This window comes from Heptranchias perlo, chromosome 23 (assembly GCF_035084215.1).
Source record: "Heptranchias perlo isolate sHepPer1 chromosome 23, sHepPer1.hap1, whole genome shotgun sequence".
In the NCBI taxonomy this organism is placed as follows: Eukaryota; Metazoa; Chordata; class Chondrichthyes; order Hexanchiformes; family Hexanchidae; genus Heptranchias; species Heptranchias perlo.
This window is the reverse complement of record NC_090347.1, coordinates 8,597,335-8,619,140: the sequence shown is the minus strand read 5'-3', so window position 1 is coordinate 8,619,140 and position 21,806 is coordinate 8,597,335. Positions and strand designations below refer to the sequence as shown.

General features: G+C 50.8%; 1 protein-coding gene across 2 annotated transcripts in view; it reads left to right on the top strand.

Annotated features, from left to right (window-relative positions):
- The window catches only part of gnav1 (guanine nucleotide binding protein (G protein) alpha v1), a 141,120-nt gene that overhangs the window by 118,113 nt on the left and 1,201 nt on the right, over nucleotides 1–21,806 (top strand). The window contains exons 7-8 of one of the 2 annotated variants that reach the window (XM_068003957.1): nucleotides 3,329–3,400; nucleotides 13,668–13,755. In XM_068003957.1, the coding sequence (XP_067860058.1) occupies nucleotides 3,329–3,400; nucleotides 13,668–13,755 (160 nt within the window). The remainder of the gene's footprint in view (nucleotides 1–3,328; nucleotides 3,401–13,667; nucleotides 13,756–21,806) is intronic. The other variant, XM_068003958.1, reaches the window with a different exon arrangement.

The following is a 21,806-nucleotide window of genomic DNA, read 5'->3' as shown; positions in this document are numbered from 1 at the left end:
TGCAGGGATCAGTGCTTGGGCCCCAGCTATTCACAATATATATCAATGATTTGGATGAGGGAACCAAATGTAATATTTCCAAGTTTGCTGACGACACAAAACTAGGTGGGATCATGAGTTGTGAGGAGGATGCAAAGAGGCTTCAAGGCAATTTAGATAAGTTAAGTGAGTGGGCAAATACATGGCAGATGCAGTATAATGTGGATAAATGTGAAGTTATCCACTTCAGAAGGAAAAACAAAGGCAGAGTATTATTTAAATGGTGATAGATTGGGGAATGTTGATGTACAAAGGGACCTGGGTGTCCTTGTACACCAGTCACTGAAAGCAAACATGCAGGTGCAGCAAGCAGTTAGGAAGGCAAATGGAGTGTTGGCCTTCATTACAAGAGGATTTGATTGCAGGAGCAAGGATGTCTTACTGCAGTTGTACAGGGCCTTGGTGAGACGACACCTGGAGTATTGTGTGCAGTTTTGGTCTCCTTACCTAAGAAAGGATATACTTGCCATAGAGGGAGTGCAGCGAAGGTTCACCAGACTGATTCCTGGGATGGCAGGACTGTCGTATGAGGAGAGATTGGGTCGACTCGGCCTGTATTCACTCGAGTTTAGAAGATTGAGAGGTGATCTCATTGAAACATATAAAATTCTGACAGTGCTAGACGGACTGGATGCAGGGGGGATGTTTCCCCTGGCTGGGGGGGTCCAGAACGAAGGGTCACAGTCTCAGGATATGGAATGGGACATTTAGGACTGAGATGAGGAGAAATTTCTTTCCTCAGAGGGTGGTGATCCTGTGGAATTCTCCACCACAGAAGGCTGTGGAGGCCAAGTCACTGAATATATTTAAGGAGCTAGATAGATTTCTAGACACAAAAGGCATCAAAGGGTATGGGGAGAGAGCGGGAATATGGTATTGAGATAGAGGATCAGCCATGATCATATTGAATGACTGAGCAGACTCGAAGGGCTGAACGGCCGACTCCTGCTCCTATTTTCTCTGTGTCTATGAATTGGAGGTGAGAAAATAAATGTGGGCGATGAAGGAGGGATAGGGAACGAACAATCTCACTTAACTTGGATGACAGATTACGCTTTGCCTCGCACATCTGTGAGCGAATAATATCTGCGTTGTGTTAAATGATTTCAAGCTGTGGCGGCCGCCCCTCTCTCTGTCCCGTTTCACTGCACCTGTGCACTTACAGATACACAGTGGTTGTGCGCTGTGATCTGAAGAGAAATTAAGATAGTAATTTATTTCCTGAGTTACTTTGTACTTTGGTCAGAACTTGTAACCAGTTAAATGTCCGCAGCAGTGGAGTCTGAGAGCAGGGCCTGTCCAGCTCTCTCTGAGCAGCGAGGAGGGGAACTGGAGAAAATAATTACATTCGGTGTAATTTCCATGCTCAATTCTATTACATTTATATAGCGCCTTTTAACATAGTAAAACGTCCCAAGGCGCTTCACAGGAGCGCGTATCGAACAAAATTTGATACCGAGGCATGTAAGAAGATATTGGGACAGGTGACCAAAAGCTTGGTCAAAGAAGTAGGTTTTAAGGAGGTTCGAGAGGCGGAGAGGTTTAGGGAGGGAATTCCAGCGCTTAGGTGTCTTGGCAGCTGAAAGCACAGCCACCAGTGGTGGAGCGATTACTTGTTAATGCAGAGACTTCTGGGGGGTTGGTGAGCCTCATTTGAATCACTCATGCTTTGGACCCAGAGGCAGAATAATAATCATGGAAATTGCTGATAAACAAAGCGTATCATTGCATTACATACGTTTGGTTGTTTTGGAAGCTTGGTGACAGTAGAACCCTTCGATCACTGGTTGCAGTGGTGAGAGTGGCCACCCATTTGGATTTCATTAATCTACACTTTTTTTTCTGCTAAGTGTCAAATGATGAAAACTAAATTTCAATCAAATATCCCAGAGAGCTACTTCACACACAGGGTGACTAATATCGGGAGTAATCTGCCAATCGGGGTGTTAGAAGCAGCGCCCTTTGTGGGGGGGGGGGATTTAAAACATTGCTGGATGCGAGACTGGAAAGACAGAACGAGTGCGATGGGCTTCAGGGAGAGTGTTGAAGTAACTGAGAGTCGAGCTTAGTCAGGAGAGTTAAGATGAGAGAGGCAGGCTTCAGTGGGAAATCTGAAATAACGGAGAGACCAGTTTCATTGGGAGAGTTGGGGTACTGGAGGGACGAGTTTCAATGGGAGAGTTTGGGTACTGGAGGGACGAGTTTCATTGGGAGAGTTTGGGTACTGGAGGGACGAGTTTCATTGGGAGAGTTGGGGTACTGGAGGGACGAGTTTCATTGGGAGAGTTGGGGTACTGGAGGGACGAGTTTCATTGGGAGAGTTTGGGTACTGGAGGGACGAGTTTCATTGGGAGAGTTGGGTACTGGAGGGACGAGTTTCATTGGGAGAGTTTGGGTACTGGAGGGACGAGTTTCATTGGGAGAGTTGGGGTACTGGAGGGACGAGTTTCATTGGGAGAGTTTGGGTACTGGAGGGACGAGTTTCATTGGGAGAGTTTGGGTACTGGAGGGACGAGTTTCATTGGGAGAGTTTGGGTACTGGAGGGACGAGTTTCATTGGGAGAGTTTGGGTACTGGAGGGACGAGTTTCATTGGGAGAGTTGGGGTACTGGAGGGACGAGTTTCATTGGGAGAGTTGGGGTACTGGAGGGACGAGTTTCATTGGGAGAGTTGGGGTACTGGAGGGACGAGTTTCATTGGGAGAGTTGGGGTACTGGAGGGACGAGTTTCAGTGGGAGAGTTGGGGTACTGGAGGGACGAGTTTCAGTGGGAGAGTTGGGGTACTGGAGGGACGAGTTTCAGTGGGAGAGTTGGGGTACTGGAGGGACGAGTTTCAGTGGGAGAGTTGGGGTACTGGAGGGATGAGCTTCAATGGGAGAGTTAGAATGCAAGAGTGACAGGCTTTAATGGGAGTGAATACCAGAGCGATGGGCTTCATGGCGGTGAGGTTTAGAGCACAGGTGGACAAGCTTCGTTGAGCCAAACGACCTCCTCTTGCCCTTGACTTCCGTTCTTGAGGGACACGATAACCAGCTTGGACCATAACCTGGGTTTTCGTGTTTTGCTGATGTTTGAAAATTTTTTGAAAACCTTTTAGTCAAACACCTTCATATCGTAGGACAACGGAACAAGTTGGGGGGAAAAAAACAAACTTGGTGTACGTTCTTAAAGAAATTTTCAACAACTCACTGACAAACCAGGGCAGATGGCCGCCCTGCCTTAGGGGCACAGTGCATTTGGTTTATATTCTTGTATTTTCACTCTGACCTGTTCTCTCTCTCCTTCCTAGAATCGGTTGCAGGAGAGTTTGAGGCTCTTTTCCTCCATCTGCAATAACATATTCTTCAGCAATACCTCCATGGTATGTTAACTTTAATGAGAAATTAATAATGGATAATTTAGATTAATTAAATATATGACCTATCTCTCTGTACTTGGGCTGAGGTGCGCTGTAATAGTAAAGTTACATAGAATGTACAGCACAGAAACAGGCCATTCGGCCCAACAGGTCCATGCCGGTGTTTATGCTCCATACGAGCCTCCTCCCTCCCTACTTCATCTAACCCTATCAGCGTATCCTTCTATTCCTTTCTCCCTCATGTGTTTGTCTAGTTTCTCAAATTCAGTGGGTGATGCTCGCTTACTGAGTTCATGGTAGGTACAGCACAGGAGGAGGCCATTCGGCCCATCATGCCTGTGCCGGCTCTTTGAAAGAGCAATCCATTTAGACCCACTCCCCTGCACTTTTCCCATAGCCCTGTAATTTTCTTCCCTTTTTTGAAAGTTACTATTGAATCTGCTTCCACCACCCTTTCAGGCAGTGAATTCCAGATCATTACAACTCTGCGTTTTTTTTTAAAAGTTTCCTCGAGTCGTCTCTGGCTCTTTTGCCGATTACCTTAAATCTGTGTCCTCTGGTTACCGACCCTTCTGCCACTGGAAACAGTTTCTCATTATTTACTCTATCAAAAACCCTTCATGATTTTGAACACCTCTATCAAATCTCCCCTTAACCTTTTCTGCTCTAAGGAGAACAACCCCAGCTTCTCCAGTCTAACCATATAATCGAAGTCCCTCATCCCTGGAATCGTTCTGGTAAATCTCTTCTGCACCCTCTCTAAGGCCTTCACATCCTTTCTAAAGTGTGGTGCCCAGAATTGAACACAATACACTGGTTAGGTCTCAGCTGGAGTTTTATAAAGTTTTAGCATAACTCCCTTGCTTTTGTGCTCTATGCCTCTATTAATAGTTATTATGCTTTTAATGCTGTGTGTTATTAAATCACGGTGCGGTGTCATAGACCCTCTTCAACTGGTCAGATCACCCCAATTGCTTCCCATCTCTGCAGCCCCACTCCACCTCCCTCGGCGTGCTCGGGGACCTAGGGCAGCAGAGGCTTGAGCAGGCCCAGGACGAGAGCAGCAGCTGGGACAGAGGCTGAACAGGCCCATGGTTGGGACAGGGACTGAGAGGGCTTGAGACTGGAGCGGAGGCTGAACAGGCCCGTGGTTGGGACAGGGACTGAGAGGGCTTGAGACTGGAGCAGAGGCTGAACAGGCCCGTGGTTGGGACAGGGACTGAGAGAGCTTGAGACTGGAGTGGAGGCTGAACAGGCCCGTGGTTGGGACAGGGACTGAGAGGGCTTGAGACTGGAGCGGAGGCTGAACAGGCCCATGGTTGGGACAGGGACTGAGAGGGCTTGAGACTGGAGCAGAGGCTGAACAGGCCCGTGGTTGGGACAGGGACTGAGAGGGCTTGAGACTGGAGCGGAGGCTGAACAGGCCCGTGGTTGGGACAGGGACTGAGAGGGCTTGAGACTGGAGCGGAGGCTGAACAGGCCCATGGTTGGGACAGGGACTGAGAGGGCTTGAGACTGGAGCGGAGGCTGAACAGGCCCACGGTTGGGACAGGGACTGAGCGGGCTTGTGACTGGAGCGGAGGCTGAACAGGCTCATGGTTGGGACAGGGACTGAGAGAGCTCGAGACTGGAGCTGAGACCCAGCAATTGAAGGGTGGCTGATGGACTTGACATCCCAGTGAGTGGTGCCACAGGAGACATCGGCTAGTTTATTTTTTGAAAGAAAATAAAGGAGATGACTTGAGAAGTATGAAGAATTGAGATCACTTTTGTTGATGGGTCCGTGAACTAAAATGTACGTCTTAGAATGAGGGTTTGCTCAACAAATTTGCCCGCCCTGAGTCTCGCTGTCTGTTGTGGATAAGGTGGGAGACTCAGACCTACTTCAGGGATGATCCTTTCATTTCTGACTAATCAGCTGCATTTCAAAAAAAAATTCCTATACTTATCTGATTATTGGTTGTCTGAGGGTCTGACGCAGCCTCAGCAAATGTGGCTACACCTGTCAGCATTCAGTCTTCACCCTGGTAAAATTTTACCCAGGTTGGAAGGCCCAGGGAAGGAATCTTCCTTCCCCCCCCCCCCCCCCCCACATCCAAAGAGGGGTGGGGGAAAGGGTAAATCAGAGGGAGAGGTTGACCTGTTCTATTCTTGTGCACTTCCAAGGGGACAAGATCAAGGACATCTTCAGCAGAGGCCTTGTAGCAAGCGTCCCGCCCTCCCCCCTTGGGATAAAAAGGCCTAAAGAGGGTGAAAAGCAACTAGAGGGGGGAAGGAGTGTCGGGACATTAAAGAGGGGACATCGCATCAAAGGGGCCAGTTAATTAACAACAGCAACTACTTGTATTTATATAGCGTCTTTAACGTAGTCAAACATCCCAAGGCTCTTCACGGGAACGTTACCAAACAAAATTTGACACCGAGCCACATAAGGAAATATTGGCAGACGTAGGTTTTAAGGAGTGTCTTAAAGGAGGAGAGAGAGGTAGGGAGGCGGAGAGGTTTAGGGAGGGAATTCCAGAGCTTAGGCAGATGAAGGCTCGGCCGCCAATGGTGGAGCGATGAAAATCAGGGATGCGCAAGAGGCCAGAATTGGAGGAGCGCATTAACGACAGCTCTGCCTTATGGGATGTGGAAATTCACGGGGGCGCGGGGGGAGGGGGTGGAGAGGGGCAAGGTTTGCGTTGTCTGAGTATGGGTGTACCCTGCCAATTACACCAGCATTTAACAGTCAAAAGTGAGTGTTCTTCAAGGGGATCAGGTCTGTTGCTATCGGTGGAACTTGTTGCCATGTTACCACTCCGTTGTTTGAGAGGAAATGGAGCCCAGAAATCAGCCCTGTAAATGGGAATTTATTTTTTTTTAAACGCAAATGCCACACGTACCTGAGACTCTTTCAAACAGAAGTACGTGCGATTCACAATATTACTGAAACCCTAAAACTCCCCTCCTCTTGAAGTCGCTGGATTGCTATAAATGCAGCAGCGTCAATCTAATGCACAGAGTTGCAGTGAAGATCCTGTTCCAGTAGCTGCAGTAGGCCCAGGTCTTGAGCCTCATCGGGTCTCTCTTCTTCATCAGTGAAACGATTGTCCAGTTCCTTTCAGCCGTTCCCTAAAACCATGACACAAAAAACCCCCAGACTTCCCCTCCTTATTTCCCGTTCCTGAGGTTCAGAGCACTTTATGTTCCGTTGTCTGTGCTCCAAAGTTACCATGGCAACTTGTCTCTAAGACTTGTGGGCAGGCGTTAGGTGTTTTCGGAGCGGTGTACAGCCTGTTCCCAGGTCATAGTTTTTATCGAAGTTAAGCAGTGGGGGGGGGGGGGGGTTTGTGTGGGGGATCGGGGGAGGTGGTGAAACCAGAGATCTGGCCGACTTGTCATAACTCCAACACCACCCCCCACCCCGCCCTGGAGTTCAGTGGTGTCGTGTGAAGTGACCTTTTCCACTGGAATTAATTCCTAGATGACCTCCTTTGCCAGTAATTTTTAGCTTGATAAGGCTGTCAGTAAGTAATCGCAAAAAGACTTCATCTCGAGTCACCAGGCACAGCAGAGAAAGGATCACAGTAACTGACTTTTTAAAAAAAAGTTAGTGTTAGCGTAGGAACAAATGCAGCGAGTTTTGATTTTCATACAAGGAGATGGTGGAGTCTGTCGGGGGTGAGGGGTCTGTATTTGGAGTCTGTCGGGGGTGAGGGGGGTCTGTATTTGGAGTCTGTCGGGGGTGAGGGGGGTCTGTATTTGGAGTCTGTCGGGGGTGAGGGGGGGCTGTATTTGGAGCCTGTCGGGGGTGAGGGGGGTCTGTATTTGGAGTCTGTCGGGGGTGAGGGGGGTCTGTATTTGGAGTCTGTCGGGGGTGGGGGGGGTCTGTATTTGGAGTCTGTCGGGGGTGAGGGGGGGGTCTGTATTTGGAGTCTGTCGGGGGTGAGGGGGGGCTGTATTTGGAGCCTGTCGGGGGTGAGGGGGGTCTGTATTTGGAGTCTGTCGGGGGTGAGGGGGGTCTGTATTTGGAGTCTGTCGGGGGTGAGGGGGGTCTGTATTTGGAGTCTGTCGGGGGTGAGGGGGGGCTGTATTTGGAGTCTGTCGGGGGTGAGGGGGGTCTGTATTTGGAGTCTGTCGGGGGTGAGGGGGGTCTGTATTTGGAGTCTGTCGGGGGTGAGGGGTCTGTATTTGGAGTCTGTCGGGGGTGAGGGGGGGCTGTATTTGGAGCCTGTCGGGGGTGAGGGGGGTCTGTATTTGGAGTCTGTCGGGGGTGAGGGGGGTCTGTATTTGGAGTCTGTCGGGGGTGAGGGGGGTCTGTATTTGGAGTCTGTCGGGGGTGAGGGGGGTCTGTATTTGGAGTCTGTCGGGGGTGAGGGGGGGCTGTATTTGGAGCCTGTCGGGGGTGAGGGGGGTCTGTATTTGGAGTCTGTCGGGGGTGAGGGGGGTCTGTATTTGGAGTCTGTCGGGGGTGGGGGGGGTCTGTATTTGGAGTCTGTCGGGGGTGAGGGGGGTCTGTATTTGGAGTCTGTCGGGGGTGAGGGGGGGCTGTATTTGGAGCCTGTCGGGGGTGAGGGGGGTCTGTATTTGGAGTCTGTCGGGGGTGAGGGGGGTCTGTATTTGGAGCCTGTCGGGGGTGGGGGGGGTCTGTATTTGGAGTCTGTCGGGGGTGAGGGGGGTCTGTATTTGGAGTCTGTCGGGGGTGAGGGGGGTCTGTATTTGGAGCCTGTCGGGGGTGAGGGGGGGCTGTATTTGGAGCCTGTCGGGGGTGAGGGGGGTCTGTATTTGGAGTCTGTCGGGGGTGAGGGGGGTCTGTATTTGGAGTCTGTCGGGGGTGAGGGGGGTCTGTATTTGGAGTCTGTCGGGGGTGAGGGGGGGCTGTATTTGGAGCCTGTCGGGGGTGAGGGGGGTCTGTATTTGGAGTCTGTCGGGGGTGAGGGGGGGCTGTATTTGGAGTCTGTCGGGGGTGAGGGGGGTCTGTATTTGGAGCCTGTCGGGGGTGAGGGGGGTCTGTATTTGGAGTCTGTCGGGGGTGAGGGGGGTCTGTATTTGGAGTCTGTCGGGGGTGAGGGGGGTCTGTATTTGGAGTCTGTCGGGGGTGAGGGGGGGCTGTATTTGGAGCCTGTCGGGGGTGAGGGGGGTCTGTATTTGGAGTCTGTCGGGGGTGAGGGGGGTCTGTATTTGGAGTCTGTCGGGGGTGGGGGGGGTCTGTATTTGGAGTCTGTCGGGGGTGAGGGGGGGGTCTGTATTTGGAGTCTGTCGGGGGTGAGGGGGGGCTGTATTTGGAGCCTGTCGGGGGTGAGGGGGGTCTGTATTTGGAGTCTGTCGGGGGTGAGGGGGGTCTGTATTTGGAGTCTGTCGGGGGTGAGGGGGGTCTGTATTTGGAGTCTGTCGGGGGTGAGGGGGGGCTGTATTTGGAGTCTGTCGGGGGTGAGGGGGGTCTGTATTTGGAGTCTGTCGGGGGTGAGGGGGGTCTGTATTTGGAGTCTGTCGGGGGTGAGGGGTCTGTATTTGGAGTCTGTCGGGGGTGAGGGGGGGCTGTATTTGGAGCCTGTCGGGGGTGAGGGGGGTCTGTATTTGGAGTCTGTCGGGGGTGAGGGGGGTCTGTATTTGGAGTCTGTCGGGGGTGAGGGGGGTCTGTATTTGGAGTCTGTCGGGGGTGAGGGGGGTCTGTATTTGGAGTCTGTCGGGGGTGAGGGGGGGCTGTATTTGGAGCCTGTCGGGGGTGAGGGGGGTCTGTATTTGGAGTCTGTCGGGGGTGAGGGGGGTCTGTATTTGGAGTCTGTCGGGGGTGGGGGGGGTCTGTATTTGGAGTCTGTCGGGGGTGAGGGGGGTCTGTATTTGGAGTCTGTCGGGGGTGAGGGGGGGCTGTATTTGGAGCCTGTCGGGGGTGAGGGGGGTCTGTATTTGGAGTCTGTCGGGGGTGAGGGGGGTCTGTATTTGGAGTCTGTCGGGGGTGAGGGGGGTCTGTATTTGGAGCCTGTCGGGGGTGAGGGGGGGCTGTATTTGGAGCCTGTCGGGGGTGAGGGGGGTCTGTATTTGGAGTCTGTCGGGGGTGAGGGGGGTCTGTATTTGGAGTCTGTCGGGGGTGAGGGGGGTCTGTATTTGGAGTCTGTCGGGGGTGAGGGGGGGCTGTATTTGGAGCCTGTCGGGGGTGAGGGGGGTCTGTATTTGGAGTCTGTCGGGGGTGAGGGGGGGCTGTATTTGGAGTCTGTCGGGGGTGAGGGGGGTCTGTATTTGGAGCCTGTCGGGGGTGAGGGGGGTCTGTATTTGGAGTCTGTCGGGGGTGAGGGGGGTCTGTATTTGGAGTCTGTCGGGGGTGAGGGGGGTCTGTATTTGGAGTCTGTCGGGGGTGAGGGGGGTCTGTATTTGGAGTCTGTCGGGGGTGAGGGGGGTCTGTATTTGGAGTCTGTCGGGGGTGAGGGGGGTCAGTATTTGGAGTCTGTCGGGGGTGAGGGGGGTCTGTATTTGGAGTCTGTCGGGGGTGAGGGGGGTCTGTATTTGGAGTCTGTCGGGGGTGAGGGGGGTCTGTATTTGGAGCCTGTCGGGGGTGAGGGGGGTCTGTATTTGGAGCCTGTCGGGGGTGAGGGGGGTCTGTATTTGGAGCCTGTCGGGGGTGAGGGGGGTCTGTATTTGGAGTCTGTCGGGGGTGAGGGGGGTCTGTATTTGGAGTCTGTCGGGGGTGGGGGGGGTCTGTATTTGGAGTCTGTCGGGGGTGAGGGGGGTCTGTATTTGGAGCCTGTCGGGGGTGAGGGGGGTCTGTATTTGGAGCCTGTCGGGGGTGAGGGGGGTCTGTATTTGGAGCCTGTCGGGGGTGAGGGGGGTCTGTATTTGGAGCCTGTCGGGGTGAGGGGTCTGTATTTGGAGCCTGTTGGGGGTGAGGGGGGTCTGTATTTGGAGCCTGTTGGGGGTGAGGGGGGTCTGTATTTGGAGTCTGTGGGTGGGGGGGTCTGTATTTGGAGTCTGTCGGGGGTGAGGGGGGTCTGTATTTGGAGTCTGTGGGTGGGGGGGGGGCTGTATTTGGAGTCTGTGGGTGGGGGGGGGGGCTGTATTTGGAGTCTGTGGGTGGGGGGGGTCTGTATTTGGAGCCTGTCGGGGTGAGGGGGGGGTCTGTATTTGGAGCCTGTCGGGGGTGAGGGGGGTCTGTATTTGGAGTCTGTGGGTGGGGGGGGTCTGTATTTGGAGCCTGTCCGGGGGGGGGGTGGTCTGTATTTGGAGTCTGTGGGTGGGGGGGGTCTGTATTTGGAGCCTGTCCGGGGGGGGGGGGTGGTCTGTATTTGGAGTCTGTCGGGGGTGAGGGGGGTCTGTATTTGGAGCCTGTCGGGGGTGAGGGGGGTCTGTATTTGGAGCCTGTCGGGGGTGAGGGGGGTCTGTATTTGGAGCCTGTCGGGGGTGAGGGGGGGGGGGGTCTGTATTTGGAGTCTGTCGGGGGTGAGGGGGGTCTGTATTTGGAGCCTGTCGGGGGTGAGGGGGGGCTGTATTTGGAGTCTGTCGGGGGTGAGGGGGGGGTCTGTATTTGGAGTCTGTCGGGGGTGAGGGGGGTCTGTATTTGGAGCCTGTCGGGGGTGAGGGGGGGGGTCTGTATTTGGAGTCTGTGGGTGGGGGGGGGTCTGTATTTGGAGTCTGTCGGGGGTGAGGGGGGTCTGCATTTGAAGCCTGTCGGGGGTGGGGGGGGGGTCTGTATTTGGAGCCTGTTGGGGGTGAGGGGGGGGTCTGTATTTGGAGCCTGTCGGGGGTGAGGGGGGGGGGTCTGTATTTGGAGTCTGTGGGTGGGGGGGTCTGTATTTGGAGTCTGTCGGGGTGAGGGGTCTGTATTTGGAGTCTGTCGGGGGTGAGGGGGGGGGTCTGTATTTGGAGTCTGTCGGGGGGGGTCTGTATTTTGACCTGTCGGGGGTGAGGGGTCTGTATTTGGAGCCTGTCGGGGGTGAGGGGGGTCTGTATTTGGAGTCTGTCGGGGGAGAGGGAGGGGGTCTGTATTTGGAGTCTGTGGGTGGGGGGGGGCTGTATTTGGAGTCTGTCGGGGGGGGGGTCTGTATTTGGAGTCTGTCGGGGGGGGTCTGTATTTGGAGTCTGTCGGGGGTGAGGGGGGGCTTCTGTATTTGGAGTCTGTCGGGTGAGGGGGGGGTCTGTATTTGGAGTCTGTCGGGGGTGAGGTCTGTATTTGGAGTCTGTCGGGGGTGAGGGGTCTGTATTTGGAGTCTGTCGGGGGTGAGGGGGGTCTGTATTTGGAGTCTGTCGGGGGTGAGGTCTGTATTTGGAGTCTGTCGGGGGTGATGGGTCTGTATTTGGAGCCTGTCCGGGGGTGAGGTCTGTATTTGGAGCCTGTCGGGGGTGAGGGGGGTCTGTATTTGGAGCTCAGGAGCAACAGAAAGGAAAGTTCAGAGGAATGCTGTCCGTAACATTGATGAAATGGAGAAACATAAGAAATAGGAGCAGGAGTAGGCTGTTCGGCCCCTCGTGCCTGCTCTGCCATTCAATACGATCATGGCTGATCTTCCACCTCAACTCCACTTTCCCACCCGATCCCCATATCCCTTGATTCCCTTAGTGACCAAAAATCTATAGATCTCAGCCTTGAATATACTCAACGACTGAGCATCCACAGCCCTCTGGGCTGGAGAATTCCAAAGATTCACCGCCCTCTGAGTGAAGAAATTCCTCCTCATCTCAGTCCTAAATGGCCCACCCCTTATCCTGAGACTATGCCCCTAGTTCTAGACACTCCAGCCGGGGGAAACATCCTCTCCGCATCTACCCTGTCAAGCCCTCTAAGAATTTTACATGTTTCAATGAGATCACCTCTCATTCTTCGAAGCTCCAGAGAATATAGGCCCATTCTACTCAATCTCTCCTCATTGGACTACCCTCTCATCCCAGGAATCAACCTAGTGAGCCTTTGTTGCATCACCTCTAAGGCAAGTATATCCCTCCTTAGGTAAGGAGACCAAAACTGTACATGGTACTCCAGGCGTGGTCTCACCAAAGCCCTATACAATTGCAGCAAGACTTCCTTACTCTTATATGACAACCCCTTGCTATAAAGGCCAACATACCATTTGTCTTCCTAATTGCTTGCTCTACCTGCATGTTAACTTTGTGTTTCGTGTACAAGGACACCCAAATCCCTCTGAACACCAACATTTAATAGTTTCTCACCATTTAAAAATATTCTGTTTTTCTATTCTTCCGACCAAAGTGAATAATCTCACATTTCCCCACATTATACTCCATCTTCCACCTTCTTGTCCATTCACTTAACCTGTCTCTATCTCTTTGCAGACTCTGTGTCCTCCTCACAGCTTACTTTCCCACCTAGCTTTGTGCAGTCAGCAAACTTGGATACATTAGATTCGGTCCCTTCGTCTAAGTCATTAATACAGATTGTAAATAGCCGAGGCCCAAGCACCGATCCTTTGCGGCACCCCACTAATTACAGCCTGCCAACCCGAAAATGACCTATTAATGGAGAAAAGGTTGGTATTTGTGGGAGTGGCCGGAGTCTAGAAGTAAAGGTGGGAGGAGGTGGCAGCGGTGAAGAAATGAAGAAAACTATGTAACAGACCAAGAGAGAGGAGGAATCAAGGGATATGGGGATCGGGCGGGAATGTGGAGTTGAGGTGGAAGATCAGCCATGATTTGATTGAACGGCGGAGCTCCTATTTCTTATGTTCTTATGAACCGACGTTGCTGATTATTTTTCGAAAGACGTAGTTTGCTTGAATAAAATCACCTTTCTCCCCGAGAGATTATTCAGAGGCCTTCTCTCATACAGAAAGTTATTTTAAGTCTGTCCACCTGTGACCTCTAATTAATCCAGTTCCGCTTATTACTAATTGTGTCTGCCATTTGCAATTAAAATGCAGGTAATAATTGGTGACAAATAGTCATTTGTGTTATGCTTGACAATCTCACTTACTGTTACTGTCCACTTAATGGATTCATTTAATTGGTTCCATTTGCCCTCTCTAATAAGATATTACTCATTGATGCTTCTCTGATTGGACTAAATCCTCCTGATATTCTACCTTCTGGTGCCTTTAATTACATCATCAGAGAAGAATATCACCTCTAACAAAAGAGACCTTATCTACCGATTCCCATGTTAATTATTCATGTCGGTGATTTATTGAATCAGTAAGGGTAAAATTCCAAGTAATTAAACCGCAGACACAAACTGAGCATGGAATGTGGAATTAAAAGGACTTGGGCTAATTTAATTTTTAATACTATTTGAATGCAAATGTTACTTTGTTCCCCTTTGCAATAACTTGCTTTCTTTTTCCTTTAGATTTTGTTTTTGAACAAAATTGATCTGTTTCAAGAGAAGATTTTGCACTCGGGGAGACATCTCCGGCTGTATTTTGCACAGTACAGAGGTACGTAGATTCTCCACATGGTGTCTGTCTCCATGTTTGTGGTGTTGAATGTCTGACCTTGGTTTGGCCCACCTCTCCGCTCCTGAAGGCACCGCCCTGTGCCGGGGAACAGTTCTATGGGCCTCCCTCCGGTACCTCACCCAAGAGGCTCTTCTTAATCCTAAGGTGTCAGCCGTGCCTCAGTGGGCTGCACTCTCTCCTCTGAGTCAAAAGGGTGGGTTCGAGTCCCACCCCAGAGACTTGAGCACCTAATCCAGGCTGACACTCCCAGCGCAGTGCTGAGGGGAGTGCTGCAACGTCGGGAGATGCGGTCTTTCGGATGAGACGTTAAACCAGTTCTTCGCACCTCGCGAACCCTCGTGCGATATTTACCGACGGGCGACGTTCATGGTTTTATCCCCGACGAGGACTCCAGGAAATCTCGGTGCTGCCGCCTGTGTGTCTCCCACAATTCTCTCTTTGACAGACTCTCATTTTCTGTTGTCTCTTCTCTCGGTCGGTTAGTAAGTGAAAGCTGCATCCCACACCAATCGGCCTAAGGAGATCACAGCCATGGTTTTACCGTCCAATGCCTTTAGCGGGTGAATCGAGTTAACACCAACACGCACGTTACTGTGTGTGTGTGTGACATATGTTAACATTTCAAAGACTGACCAGTCAACATAAATGTCCCTAATTAGTTTCAAATCATTGACGGTGTCACAACAAAAAGAGGCAGATGACCCATTAATCAGGACAGTTTTGTGCATTGGGCACTCCCCTGACATAGAGACACAGTGAACCTTGTAAAGATACAGTTATTTGAAGACCATTTTTAATTCACATTTATTCCCTGTCTGAAGTCCGATACAACAAATATAATACTATTTTGACACTGGATAAAGGCTTTGCTTTTGCTATAAGCAGCGCTATATAAATGCAAATTGTTGCTGCTGTTGTCAGTGAACTAATTAAAAACACCCAGTTCTGCTCATGCTTCAGTCTCTGTTCTTAATTCCAGCATAAAACATGTTGGAACATTCACACTAGAGTGAACATTACGAATAATGCCCAAAAGCATTTGTTAATATTGATGCTGAAATTAAATTGAAATGTGGTGATTGCCCTTCGTGTGTAAAGTGGGATACAGCCACTGGAAATCAAACTGCCCCTTTATTAACCAAGAGTGAGGTGAATTGTGAGAGGCTGAGTACATGTTTCTGAATGTGGGCCCTGTCAGAGTCTCCCCCAGTATCGGCCCCAGCAATGAAAGCTGAATATGATGACACTGAATGGAGATGATTGGGTAATTCCCCCATCAATCACACTCTGCAGTAAGTGACTGGGATTGATTTTACGCACATAATTTCTCTTATGTAACTATCCTCCACTCACTGCATTTTGCTGGAGAAATAATCCTGCTGTACTCGGGAGACTCTGCTGTAGTTTTGGTCGTGAGGTCTGTCTGCTGTAGTTCGGTGTTTAAGTAGACTCTGTTCGGTGTTTAAATAGACATTGTTTGCTGTAGTTCGGTGTTTAAATAGACCCTGTTTGCTGTAGTTCGGTGTTTAAGTAGACTCTGCTTGCTGTAGTTCGGTGTTTAAATAGACTCTGTTTGCTGTAGTTCGGTGTTTAAATAGACTCTGCTTGCTGTAGTTAGGTGTTTAAATAGACTCTGCTTGCTGTAGTTAGGTGTTTAAATAGACTCTGTCTGCTGTAGTTCGGTGTTTAAATAGACTCTGCTTGCTGTAGTTCGGTGTTTAAATAGACCCTGTTTGCTGTAGTTCGGTGTTTAAATAGACTCTGCTTGCTGTAGTTCGGTGTTTAAATAGACTCTGCTGTAGTTCGGTGTTTAAATAGACTCTGCTTGCTGTAGTTCGGTGTTTAAATAGACCCTGTTTGCTGTAGTTCGGTGTTTAAATAGACTCTGCTTGCTGTAGTTAGGTGTTTAAATAGACTCTGCTTGCTGTAGTTAGGTGTTTAAATAGACTCTGTCTGCTGTAGTTCGGTGTTTAAATAGACTCTGCTTGCTGTAGTTCGGTGTTTAAATAGACCCTGTTTGCTGTAGTTCGGTGTTTAAATAGACTCTGCTGTAGTTCGGTGTTTAAATAGACACTGTTTGCTGTAAGTCCTGAAATTTTCCCGCCCTGCCTCCAACTTATTGGCTGAGACAGTGGTGTCAATACTCACTCCCAACAAGGACTCTGACTCTGGCCTGAACCAGTCGGGTGAGACCTGCTCGAATCATACTCTCACTCAGCGCGGAACTTGGTGATGGTTCCAGGTATCAGAAGTCAAAGTTAGAATGGAGGGTTAAGGAAGGGTTGCTTGCTCTCAAAGTTTTGTTTTGAAAAGAGTTTGTATCTGCCTGGACGTGCGTTTCTCCTGCAGGCCTGCTTACCTATCTGACGATGCCCTCGCCGATGCTACTGGTTGGCATAAGGCGCCCATTCTTCTTTGCCCTTTTCTCCATTATTACTGCATGCCACACCCCGGCTTACAAATCCCATTCTGGTGTGGGTCAGATTGGAAGCTGAGTTGGGGATTGAGCCTGCGATGTAGGAACATAGAATTACATAGACTGTACAGCACAGAAACAGGCCAGAGATTCCTTTGTTCTGGATTCCCCTACCAGAGGAAATAGTTTCTCTGTATTTACTTTATCACTTCCTTTTATCATTCTAAAGACCTCGATTAGATCCTCCCCCTCAATCTTCTATTGGACTTACCTGCTCTTGGGGTGGAGGTAGGCCCTTCTTTATTTTGAATGCGGCTGGGTAGCTGAACGCAGTGGGGGAGTTCGGAGCGTTAAGAACATAAGAAATAGGAGCAGGAGTAGGCCAATCGGCCCCTCGAGCCTGCTCCGCCATTCAATAAGATTATGGCTGATCTGATCCTAACCTCAAATCTAAAGAACACAAGAAGTAGGAGCAGGACCCGGCCACTCAGCCCCTGGGCCTGCTCCGCCACCCACAGGGCCTTGACCGATCCGAACTCGGCTTCATGTCCAATTTCCTGCCTGCTCCCCGATAATAACATAACTTGGCTTGCTTGTAGGGCTGGAGGAGGTTATAGAGACAGGGAGGGGAGCAAGACCGTGGAGTGATTTGAAAACTAGTTCCTCATTTCCCTAATTCTACTTTTAGGCCAAAGCAGGACTAAGACGAGCAAACGGCACCAAGTGTTCAGATAAGAAAGCGAACAAATGTCAGTGTGTGGGGGGGATACCTGTTAAAATGAATTATTGTGTGAAATTGTTGTTCGGTGGCCAACAAAACTATTTAATTCTGCGCCTTTTATCTCTTTACCCTGGACTCTGTGGATCGAAAGCAGATATCACGCTGGAGCATTTGTGCAGTCACATGTGGCGAGTCAGCCACAGGGGGGGCAGCTGTGTTACTTTAAATTAAGATCTGTGAAATTGGCCTTAATGGGCCTGTACTTTATATGTGGAGATGAGATTTTTGTTCACAGCTAAAATAGCGCCTTCAGGGCGTTCCAAAACGCTTTACGGCCAATTAAGTACTTTTGAAGTGTAATCACTGTTGTAATGTAGGAAAAGCGGCAGTCAATTTGTGCACAGCAAGATCCCACAGTCTGTTGTTTGAGGGATAAATATTGGCCAGGACACTGGGAGAACTGCCTGCTTTTTCTCGATTAATGCCGAGGGATCTTTTACTTCCACCTGAGAGGGCAGACAGGGCCTCGGTTTAACGTCTCATTCGAAAGATGGCACCTCCGACAGCGCAGCACTCCTTCAGTACTGCATTGGAGCGTTGGCCCAGATTTTCTGCTCAAAGCTCTTGAGTGGGACTTGAACTTCTGACTCTGAGGCGAGAATGCTACTCACTGAGCCACGGCTGACACCCAGTGCGGTTATAGAAGTAGCAGTTGGCTGTTGACTGGCACAGCTTGTTGGATCGCAGTGCATAGTGTCAGAGTCCTGGGATGTGGGTTAGTGGCCGGGCTGTGTTTTGAGTGTCTGATCTCAGCCAGATCTAACCTCCACTTGATGTCCCTCCCACCCACCCCCTACTCACCCTTGAGCAGAGGAATGTTGGTGGAGATCCTGGGTCAGATGGACCCACTAGACCATGGAGGGTAGGTGACGCAAGGAGATCCAACTGGGGAATGGGAGTCTTGAAGGGAGAGTTACCCTTTCAAAAAATGAAATGAAAGGTCAGTGATTGCACGGCCTGACTGGGCCTCACTTGGTGTGACTTATTGTACGATTTCCCACGTCTTTGAGTTTCTTTTTCCTCTTCTGTCCGAGTGTCCCAGCTCCGGGCAGCCTGATTCCAGTTCCATTCTTGGACTGACTTGCCAGCAGGTGTGTTGAGTTTCCTGGGGGTGGGGGGGGGTGTAACGTACCCTCTGACCTTTCCCTCCCCCAATAAAGTCGGCCGACCTCTGCTCAGTGCCTCGACCAGCAACCCAACTGAGACAGAGAACTCGTTAGGTGGGAGCCCTGCATGATGTGTGAGGCAGGCGATCCACAGAGGCCGGAGGTGAGGTGGGGTGGGGGGGTGTCGAGGCAGATGTTGTGAAGCAAATTCAGGAATGAACATCTGGCACAGAAAAGAACGAGAGAGGTGCATGGGATTTTTCAAACTTTGCAACCTGTAACCAATGGATCAAAGTGAAACAGTGCAGCCCTACCACACGTCCATTCAAGACCCGTGGTAGATAATCGGGCAACTAATGGGAGGAGGAGGCTCTTAAACTTCCATATTCTCAACCGTGGAGGAGTCCAGCACGAGCGCAAGAGACGAGGCTGAAATATTTTACCAGCCTCTTCATCCTGAAGTGCCACGTGATCTGCCGCCTCCTGAGGTCCCACCATCCTAGATTCCCAGTGTCCAGCTAATTTGTTTCACTCCCTGTGACATTAAGGAGTGGCTGGGTTCACTGAATGCAACAAAGGCTGGCAACATCTCGGCTCTAGTGCTGAAGACCTGTGCGCCAGAACCAACTGACCCCCCGCCAAGCAATGACACTGGCAACCACCTGACAATGTGGAAAATTGCCCAGGTATGCCCTGTCCACAGAACACAGGAGCAATCTAACCCAACTTATTGCTGCTCTTATCAGGCCTGGAATGATGTGGCAGGCAATGTTAGCACCGTAAAAGTGCCAATCTCTAACAAAACCAGACACAACCTCTTCCCCTGACCTTCAATGGCACCACCATCATCACTCAATCCCCCACCATTAGTATCTTGGGGGACACCATCGGCTAGAAATTTATAACTGGGGCAGTTTTGCCAACACTGTGTGCAGGGCAGAGGCTGGGTACTCTGCAATAAATAGCTCACTTCTACGAAGTCTTAGCATGTTGGGGTATAAATGGGGCGCAGGGGTGCAAATAGAGCTCAGGATGTGGGGGTATTACCTCCGTAACATCGCCCGTAACATCTGGAGGTAATGGATGAAACGCTCCAGACTCAACTATTCCAAGGCTCTCCTGGCCGGCCTCCCATCTTCCACCCTCCATAAACTTGAGCTCATCCAAAGCTCCGCTGCCCGTATCCTAACTTGCACCCATCACCCCTGTGCTCGCTGACCTACATTGGCTCCCAGTACGGGAATGCCTCTATTTTTAAAATTCTCATTCTTGTTTTCAAATCCCTTCATGGCCTCACCACTCCCTATCTCTCTAACCTCCTCCAGCCCTACCGAGTGTGGCACCAAGGAGCCCTAGTAAAATTGAAGTCAGTGGGAATCAGGGGGAAAACCTCTGCAGTGGCTGGAGTCATACCTAGCACAAAGGAAGATGGTAGTGGTTGTTGGAGGCCAATCATCTCAGCCCCAGGACATTGCTGCAGGAGTTCCTCAGGGCAGTGTCCTGGACCCAACCATCTTCAGCTGCTTCATCAATGACCTTCCCTCCATCATAAGGTCAGAAATGGGGATGTTCGCTGATGACTGCACAGTGTTCAGTTCCATTCGCAACCCCTCAAATAATGAAGCAATCCAAGCCCGCATGCAGCAAGACCTGGACAACATCCAGGCTTGGGCTCATAAGTGGCAAGTAACATTCGCGCCAGATAAGTGCCAGGCAATGACCACCTCCAACAAGAGAGAGTCTGACCACCTCCAACAAGAGAGAGTCTACCCACCTCCCCTTGACATTCAACGGCATTACCATCGCCGAATCCCCCACAATCAACATCCTGGGGGTCACCATTGATCAGAAACTTAACTGGACCATCCACATAAATACTGTGGCTACAAAAGCAGGTCAGAGGCTGGGTATTCTGCGGCGAGTGACTCACCTCCTGACTCCCCAAAGCCTTTCCACCATCTACAAGGCACAAGTCAGGAGTGTGATGGAATACTCTCCACTTGCCTGGATGGGTGCAGCTCCAACAACACTCAAGAAGCTCGACACCATCCAATATAAAGCAGCCCGCTTGATTGGCACCCCATCCACCACCCTAAATATTCACTCCCTTCACCAACGGCGCACTGTGGCTGCAGTGTGCACCATCCACAGGATGCACTGCAGCAACTCGCCAAGGCTTCTTCGACAGCACCTCCCAAACCCACGACCTCTACCACCTAGAAGGACAAGAGCAGCAGGCACATGGGAACAACACCACCTGCACGTTCCCCTCCAAGTCACACACTATCCCGACTTGGAAATATATCGCCGTTCCTTCATTGTCGCTGGGTCAAAATCCTGGAACTCCCTTCCTAACAGCACTGTGGGAGAACCTTCACCACACGGACTGCAGCGGTTCAAGAAGGCGGCTCACCACCACCTTCTCGAGGGCAATTAGGGATGGGCAATAAATGCCGGCCTCGCCAGCGACGCCCACATCCCATGAACGAATAAAAAAAAAAACCATTGGCGGCCGTGCCTTCAGCTGCCTAGGCCCTAAGCTCTGGAATTCCCTCCCCAAATCTCTCTGCCCCTCTACCTCTCTCCTCCTTTAAGACGCTCCTTAAAACCTACCTCTTTGACCAGGCTTTTGGTCACCTGTCCTAATCTCCTTATGTGGCTTGTTGTCAAATTTTGGTGAAAATCATTCCTGTGAAGCGCCTCGGGACATTTTACTATGTTAAAGGCGCTATATAAATGCAAGTTGTTGTTGTTGTGCAATTAGGGCTCAGGATGTGGGGGTGTAACTGAGGCTCAGGATGTAATCAGAAATAGCAAATATTGAGAGGTGGGAGATGGGTTGACAAAGGAAGAAGTGGACCAGGTGATTTGTTTTCTTTCTCATTTTTACCTCCCTGACCCTACTGTACTGAAGGTGCTCATTTGTGCCAGTTTTGCCCAGGCCGCCATTGTTCATGACTGAGCCTTGACACTGAGGGAATTAGATATATACATGAAAAGGAGAAATTTGCAGGGCTGTGGTGGGTGGAAAGGAGCAGGGAGTGGGACTAATCGGGTAGCTCTTTCAAAGAGCCGGCACGGACACAATGGGCCAAATGGCCTCCTGTGCTGTATGATGCTACGATTGTGGATGGAACCCCGATGCCTTTCTGGTCTGAGTGACTCCTTGTCGCTCCGGGCAGTGCATTTACCTCCTGGGCCATTGGGGGAGGTGTCTGTGTATATGTGTGTGTGTGTGTTGGTTCAATTGGCAGTGGTTGTCCTTTACAGCCTGTGTATCTCTCATCTTGAGCTGAATCGACACTGAGTCAGTGCAACACTGCTTGTGCCAGAAAGAAAGAACAAACTTCTAGTCATGTAGCGCCTTATCATGTCTCTCAGAAGTCATGTACCATGAATTATGTGGCAGTGCAGTCACTTCTGTAGATGGAGAACTGGTGTCATTCCCCTGCTCACTGATTCTCCAGTGTGTGAGTTACTGATCTCGGCTACCCCAAAGTGGAGGAGGGGGAAGGAGGAGGAGATGTACTGAATAGGGATGAAACTCAACTCTTTTCCCCCCTGCCCAAGCACAGGGGGGAGAGAATGAGTCAACCTGGCTTCACCCCCCACCACCCCACCCCTCACTATCTCAATAACAGAGCAGTGTAGACAGCAGATCATGGCAACCGGTCGCCAAAGACCCAAGAACATGATGTGTGGCATGTGGGCAACGGAGTTAACGAGA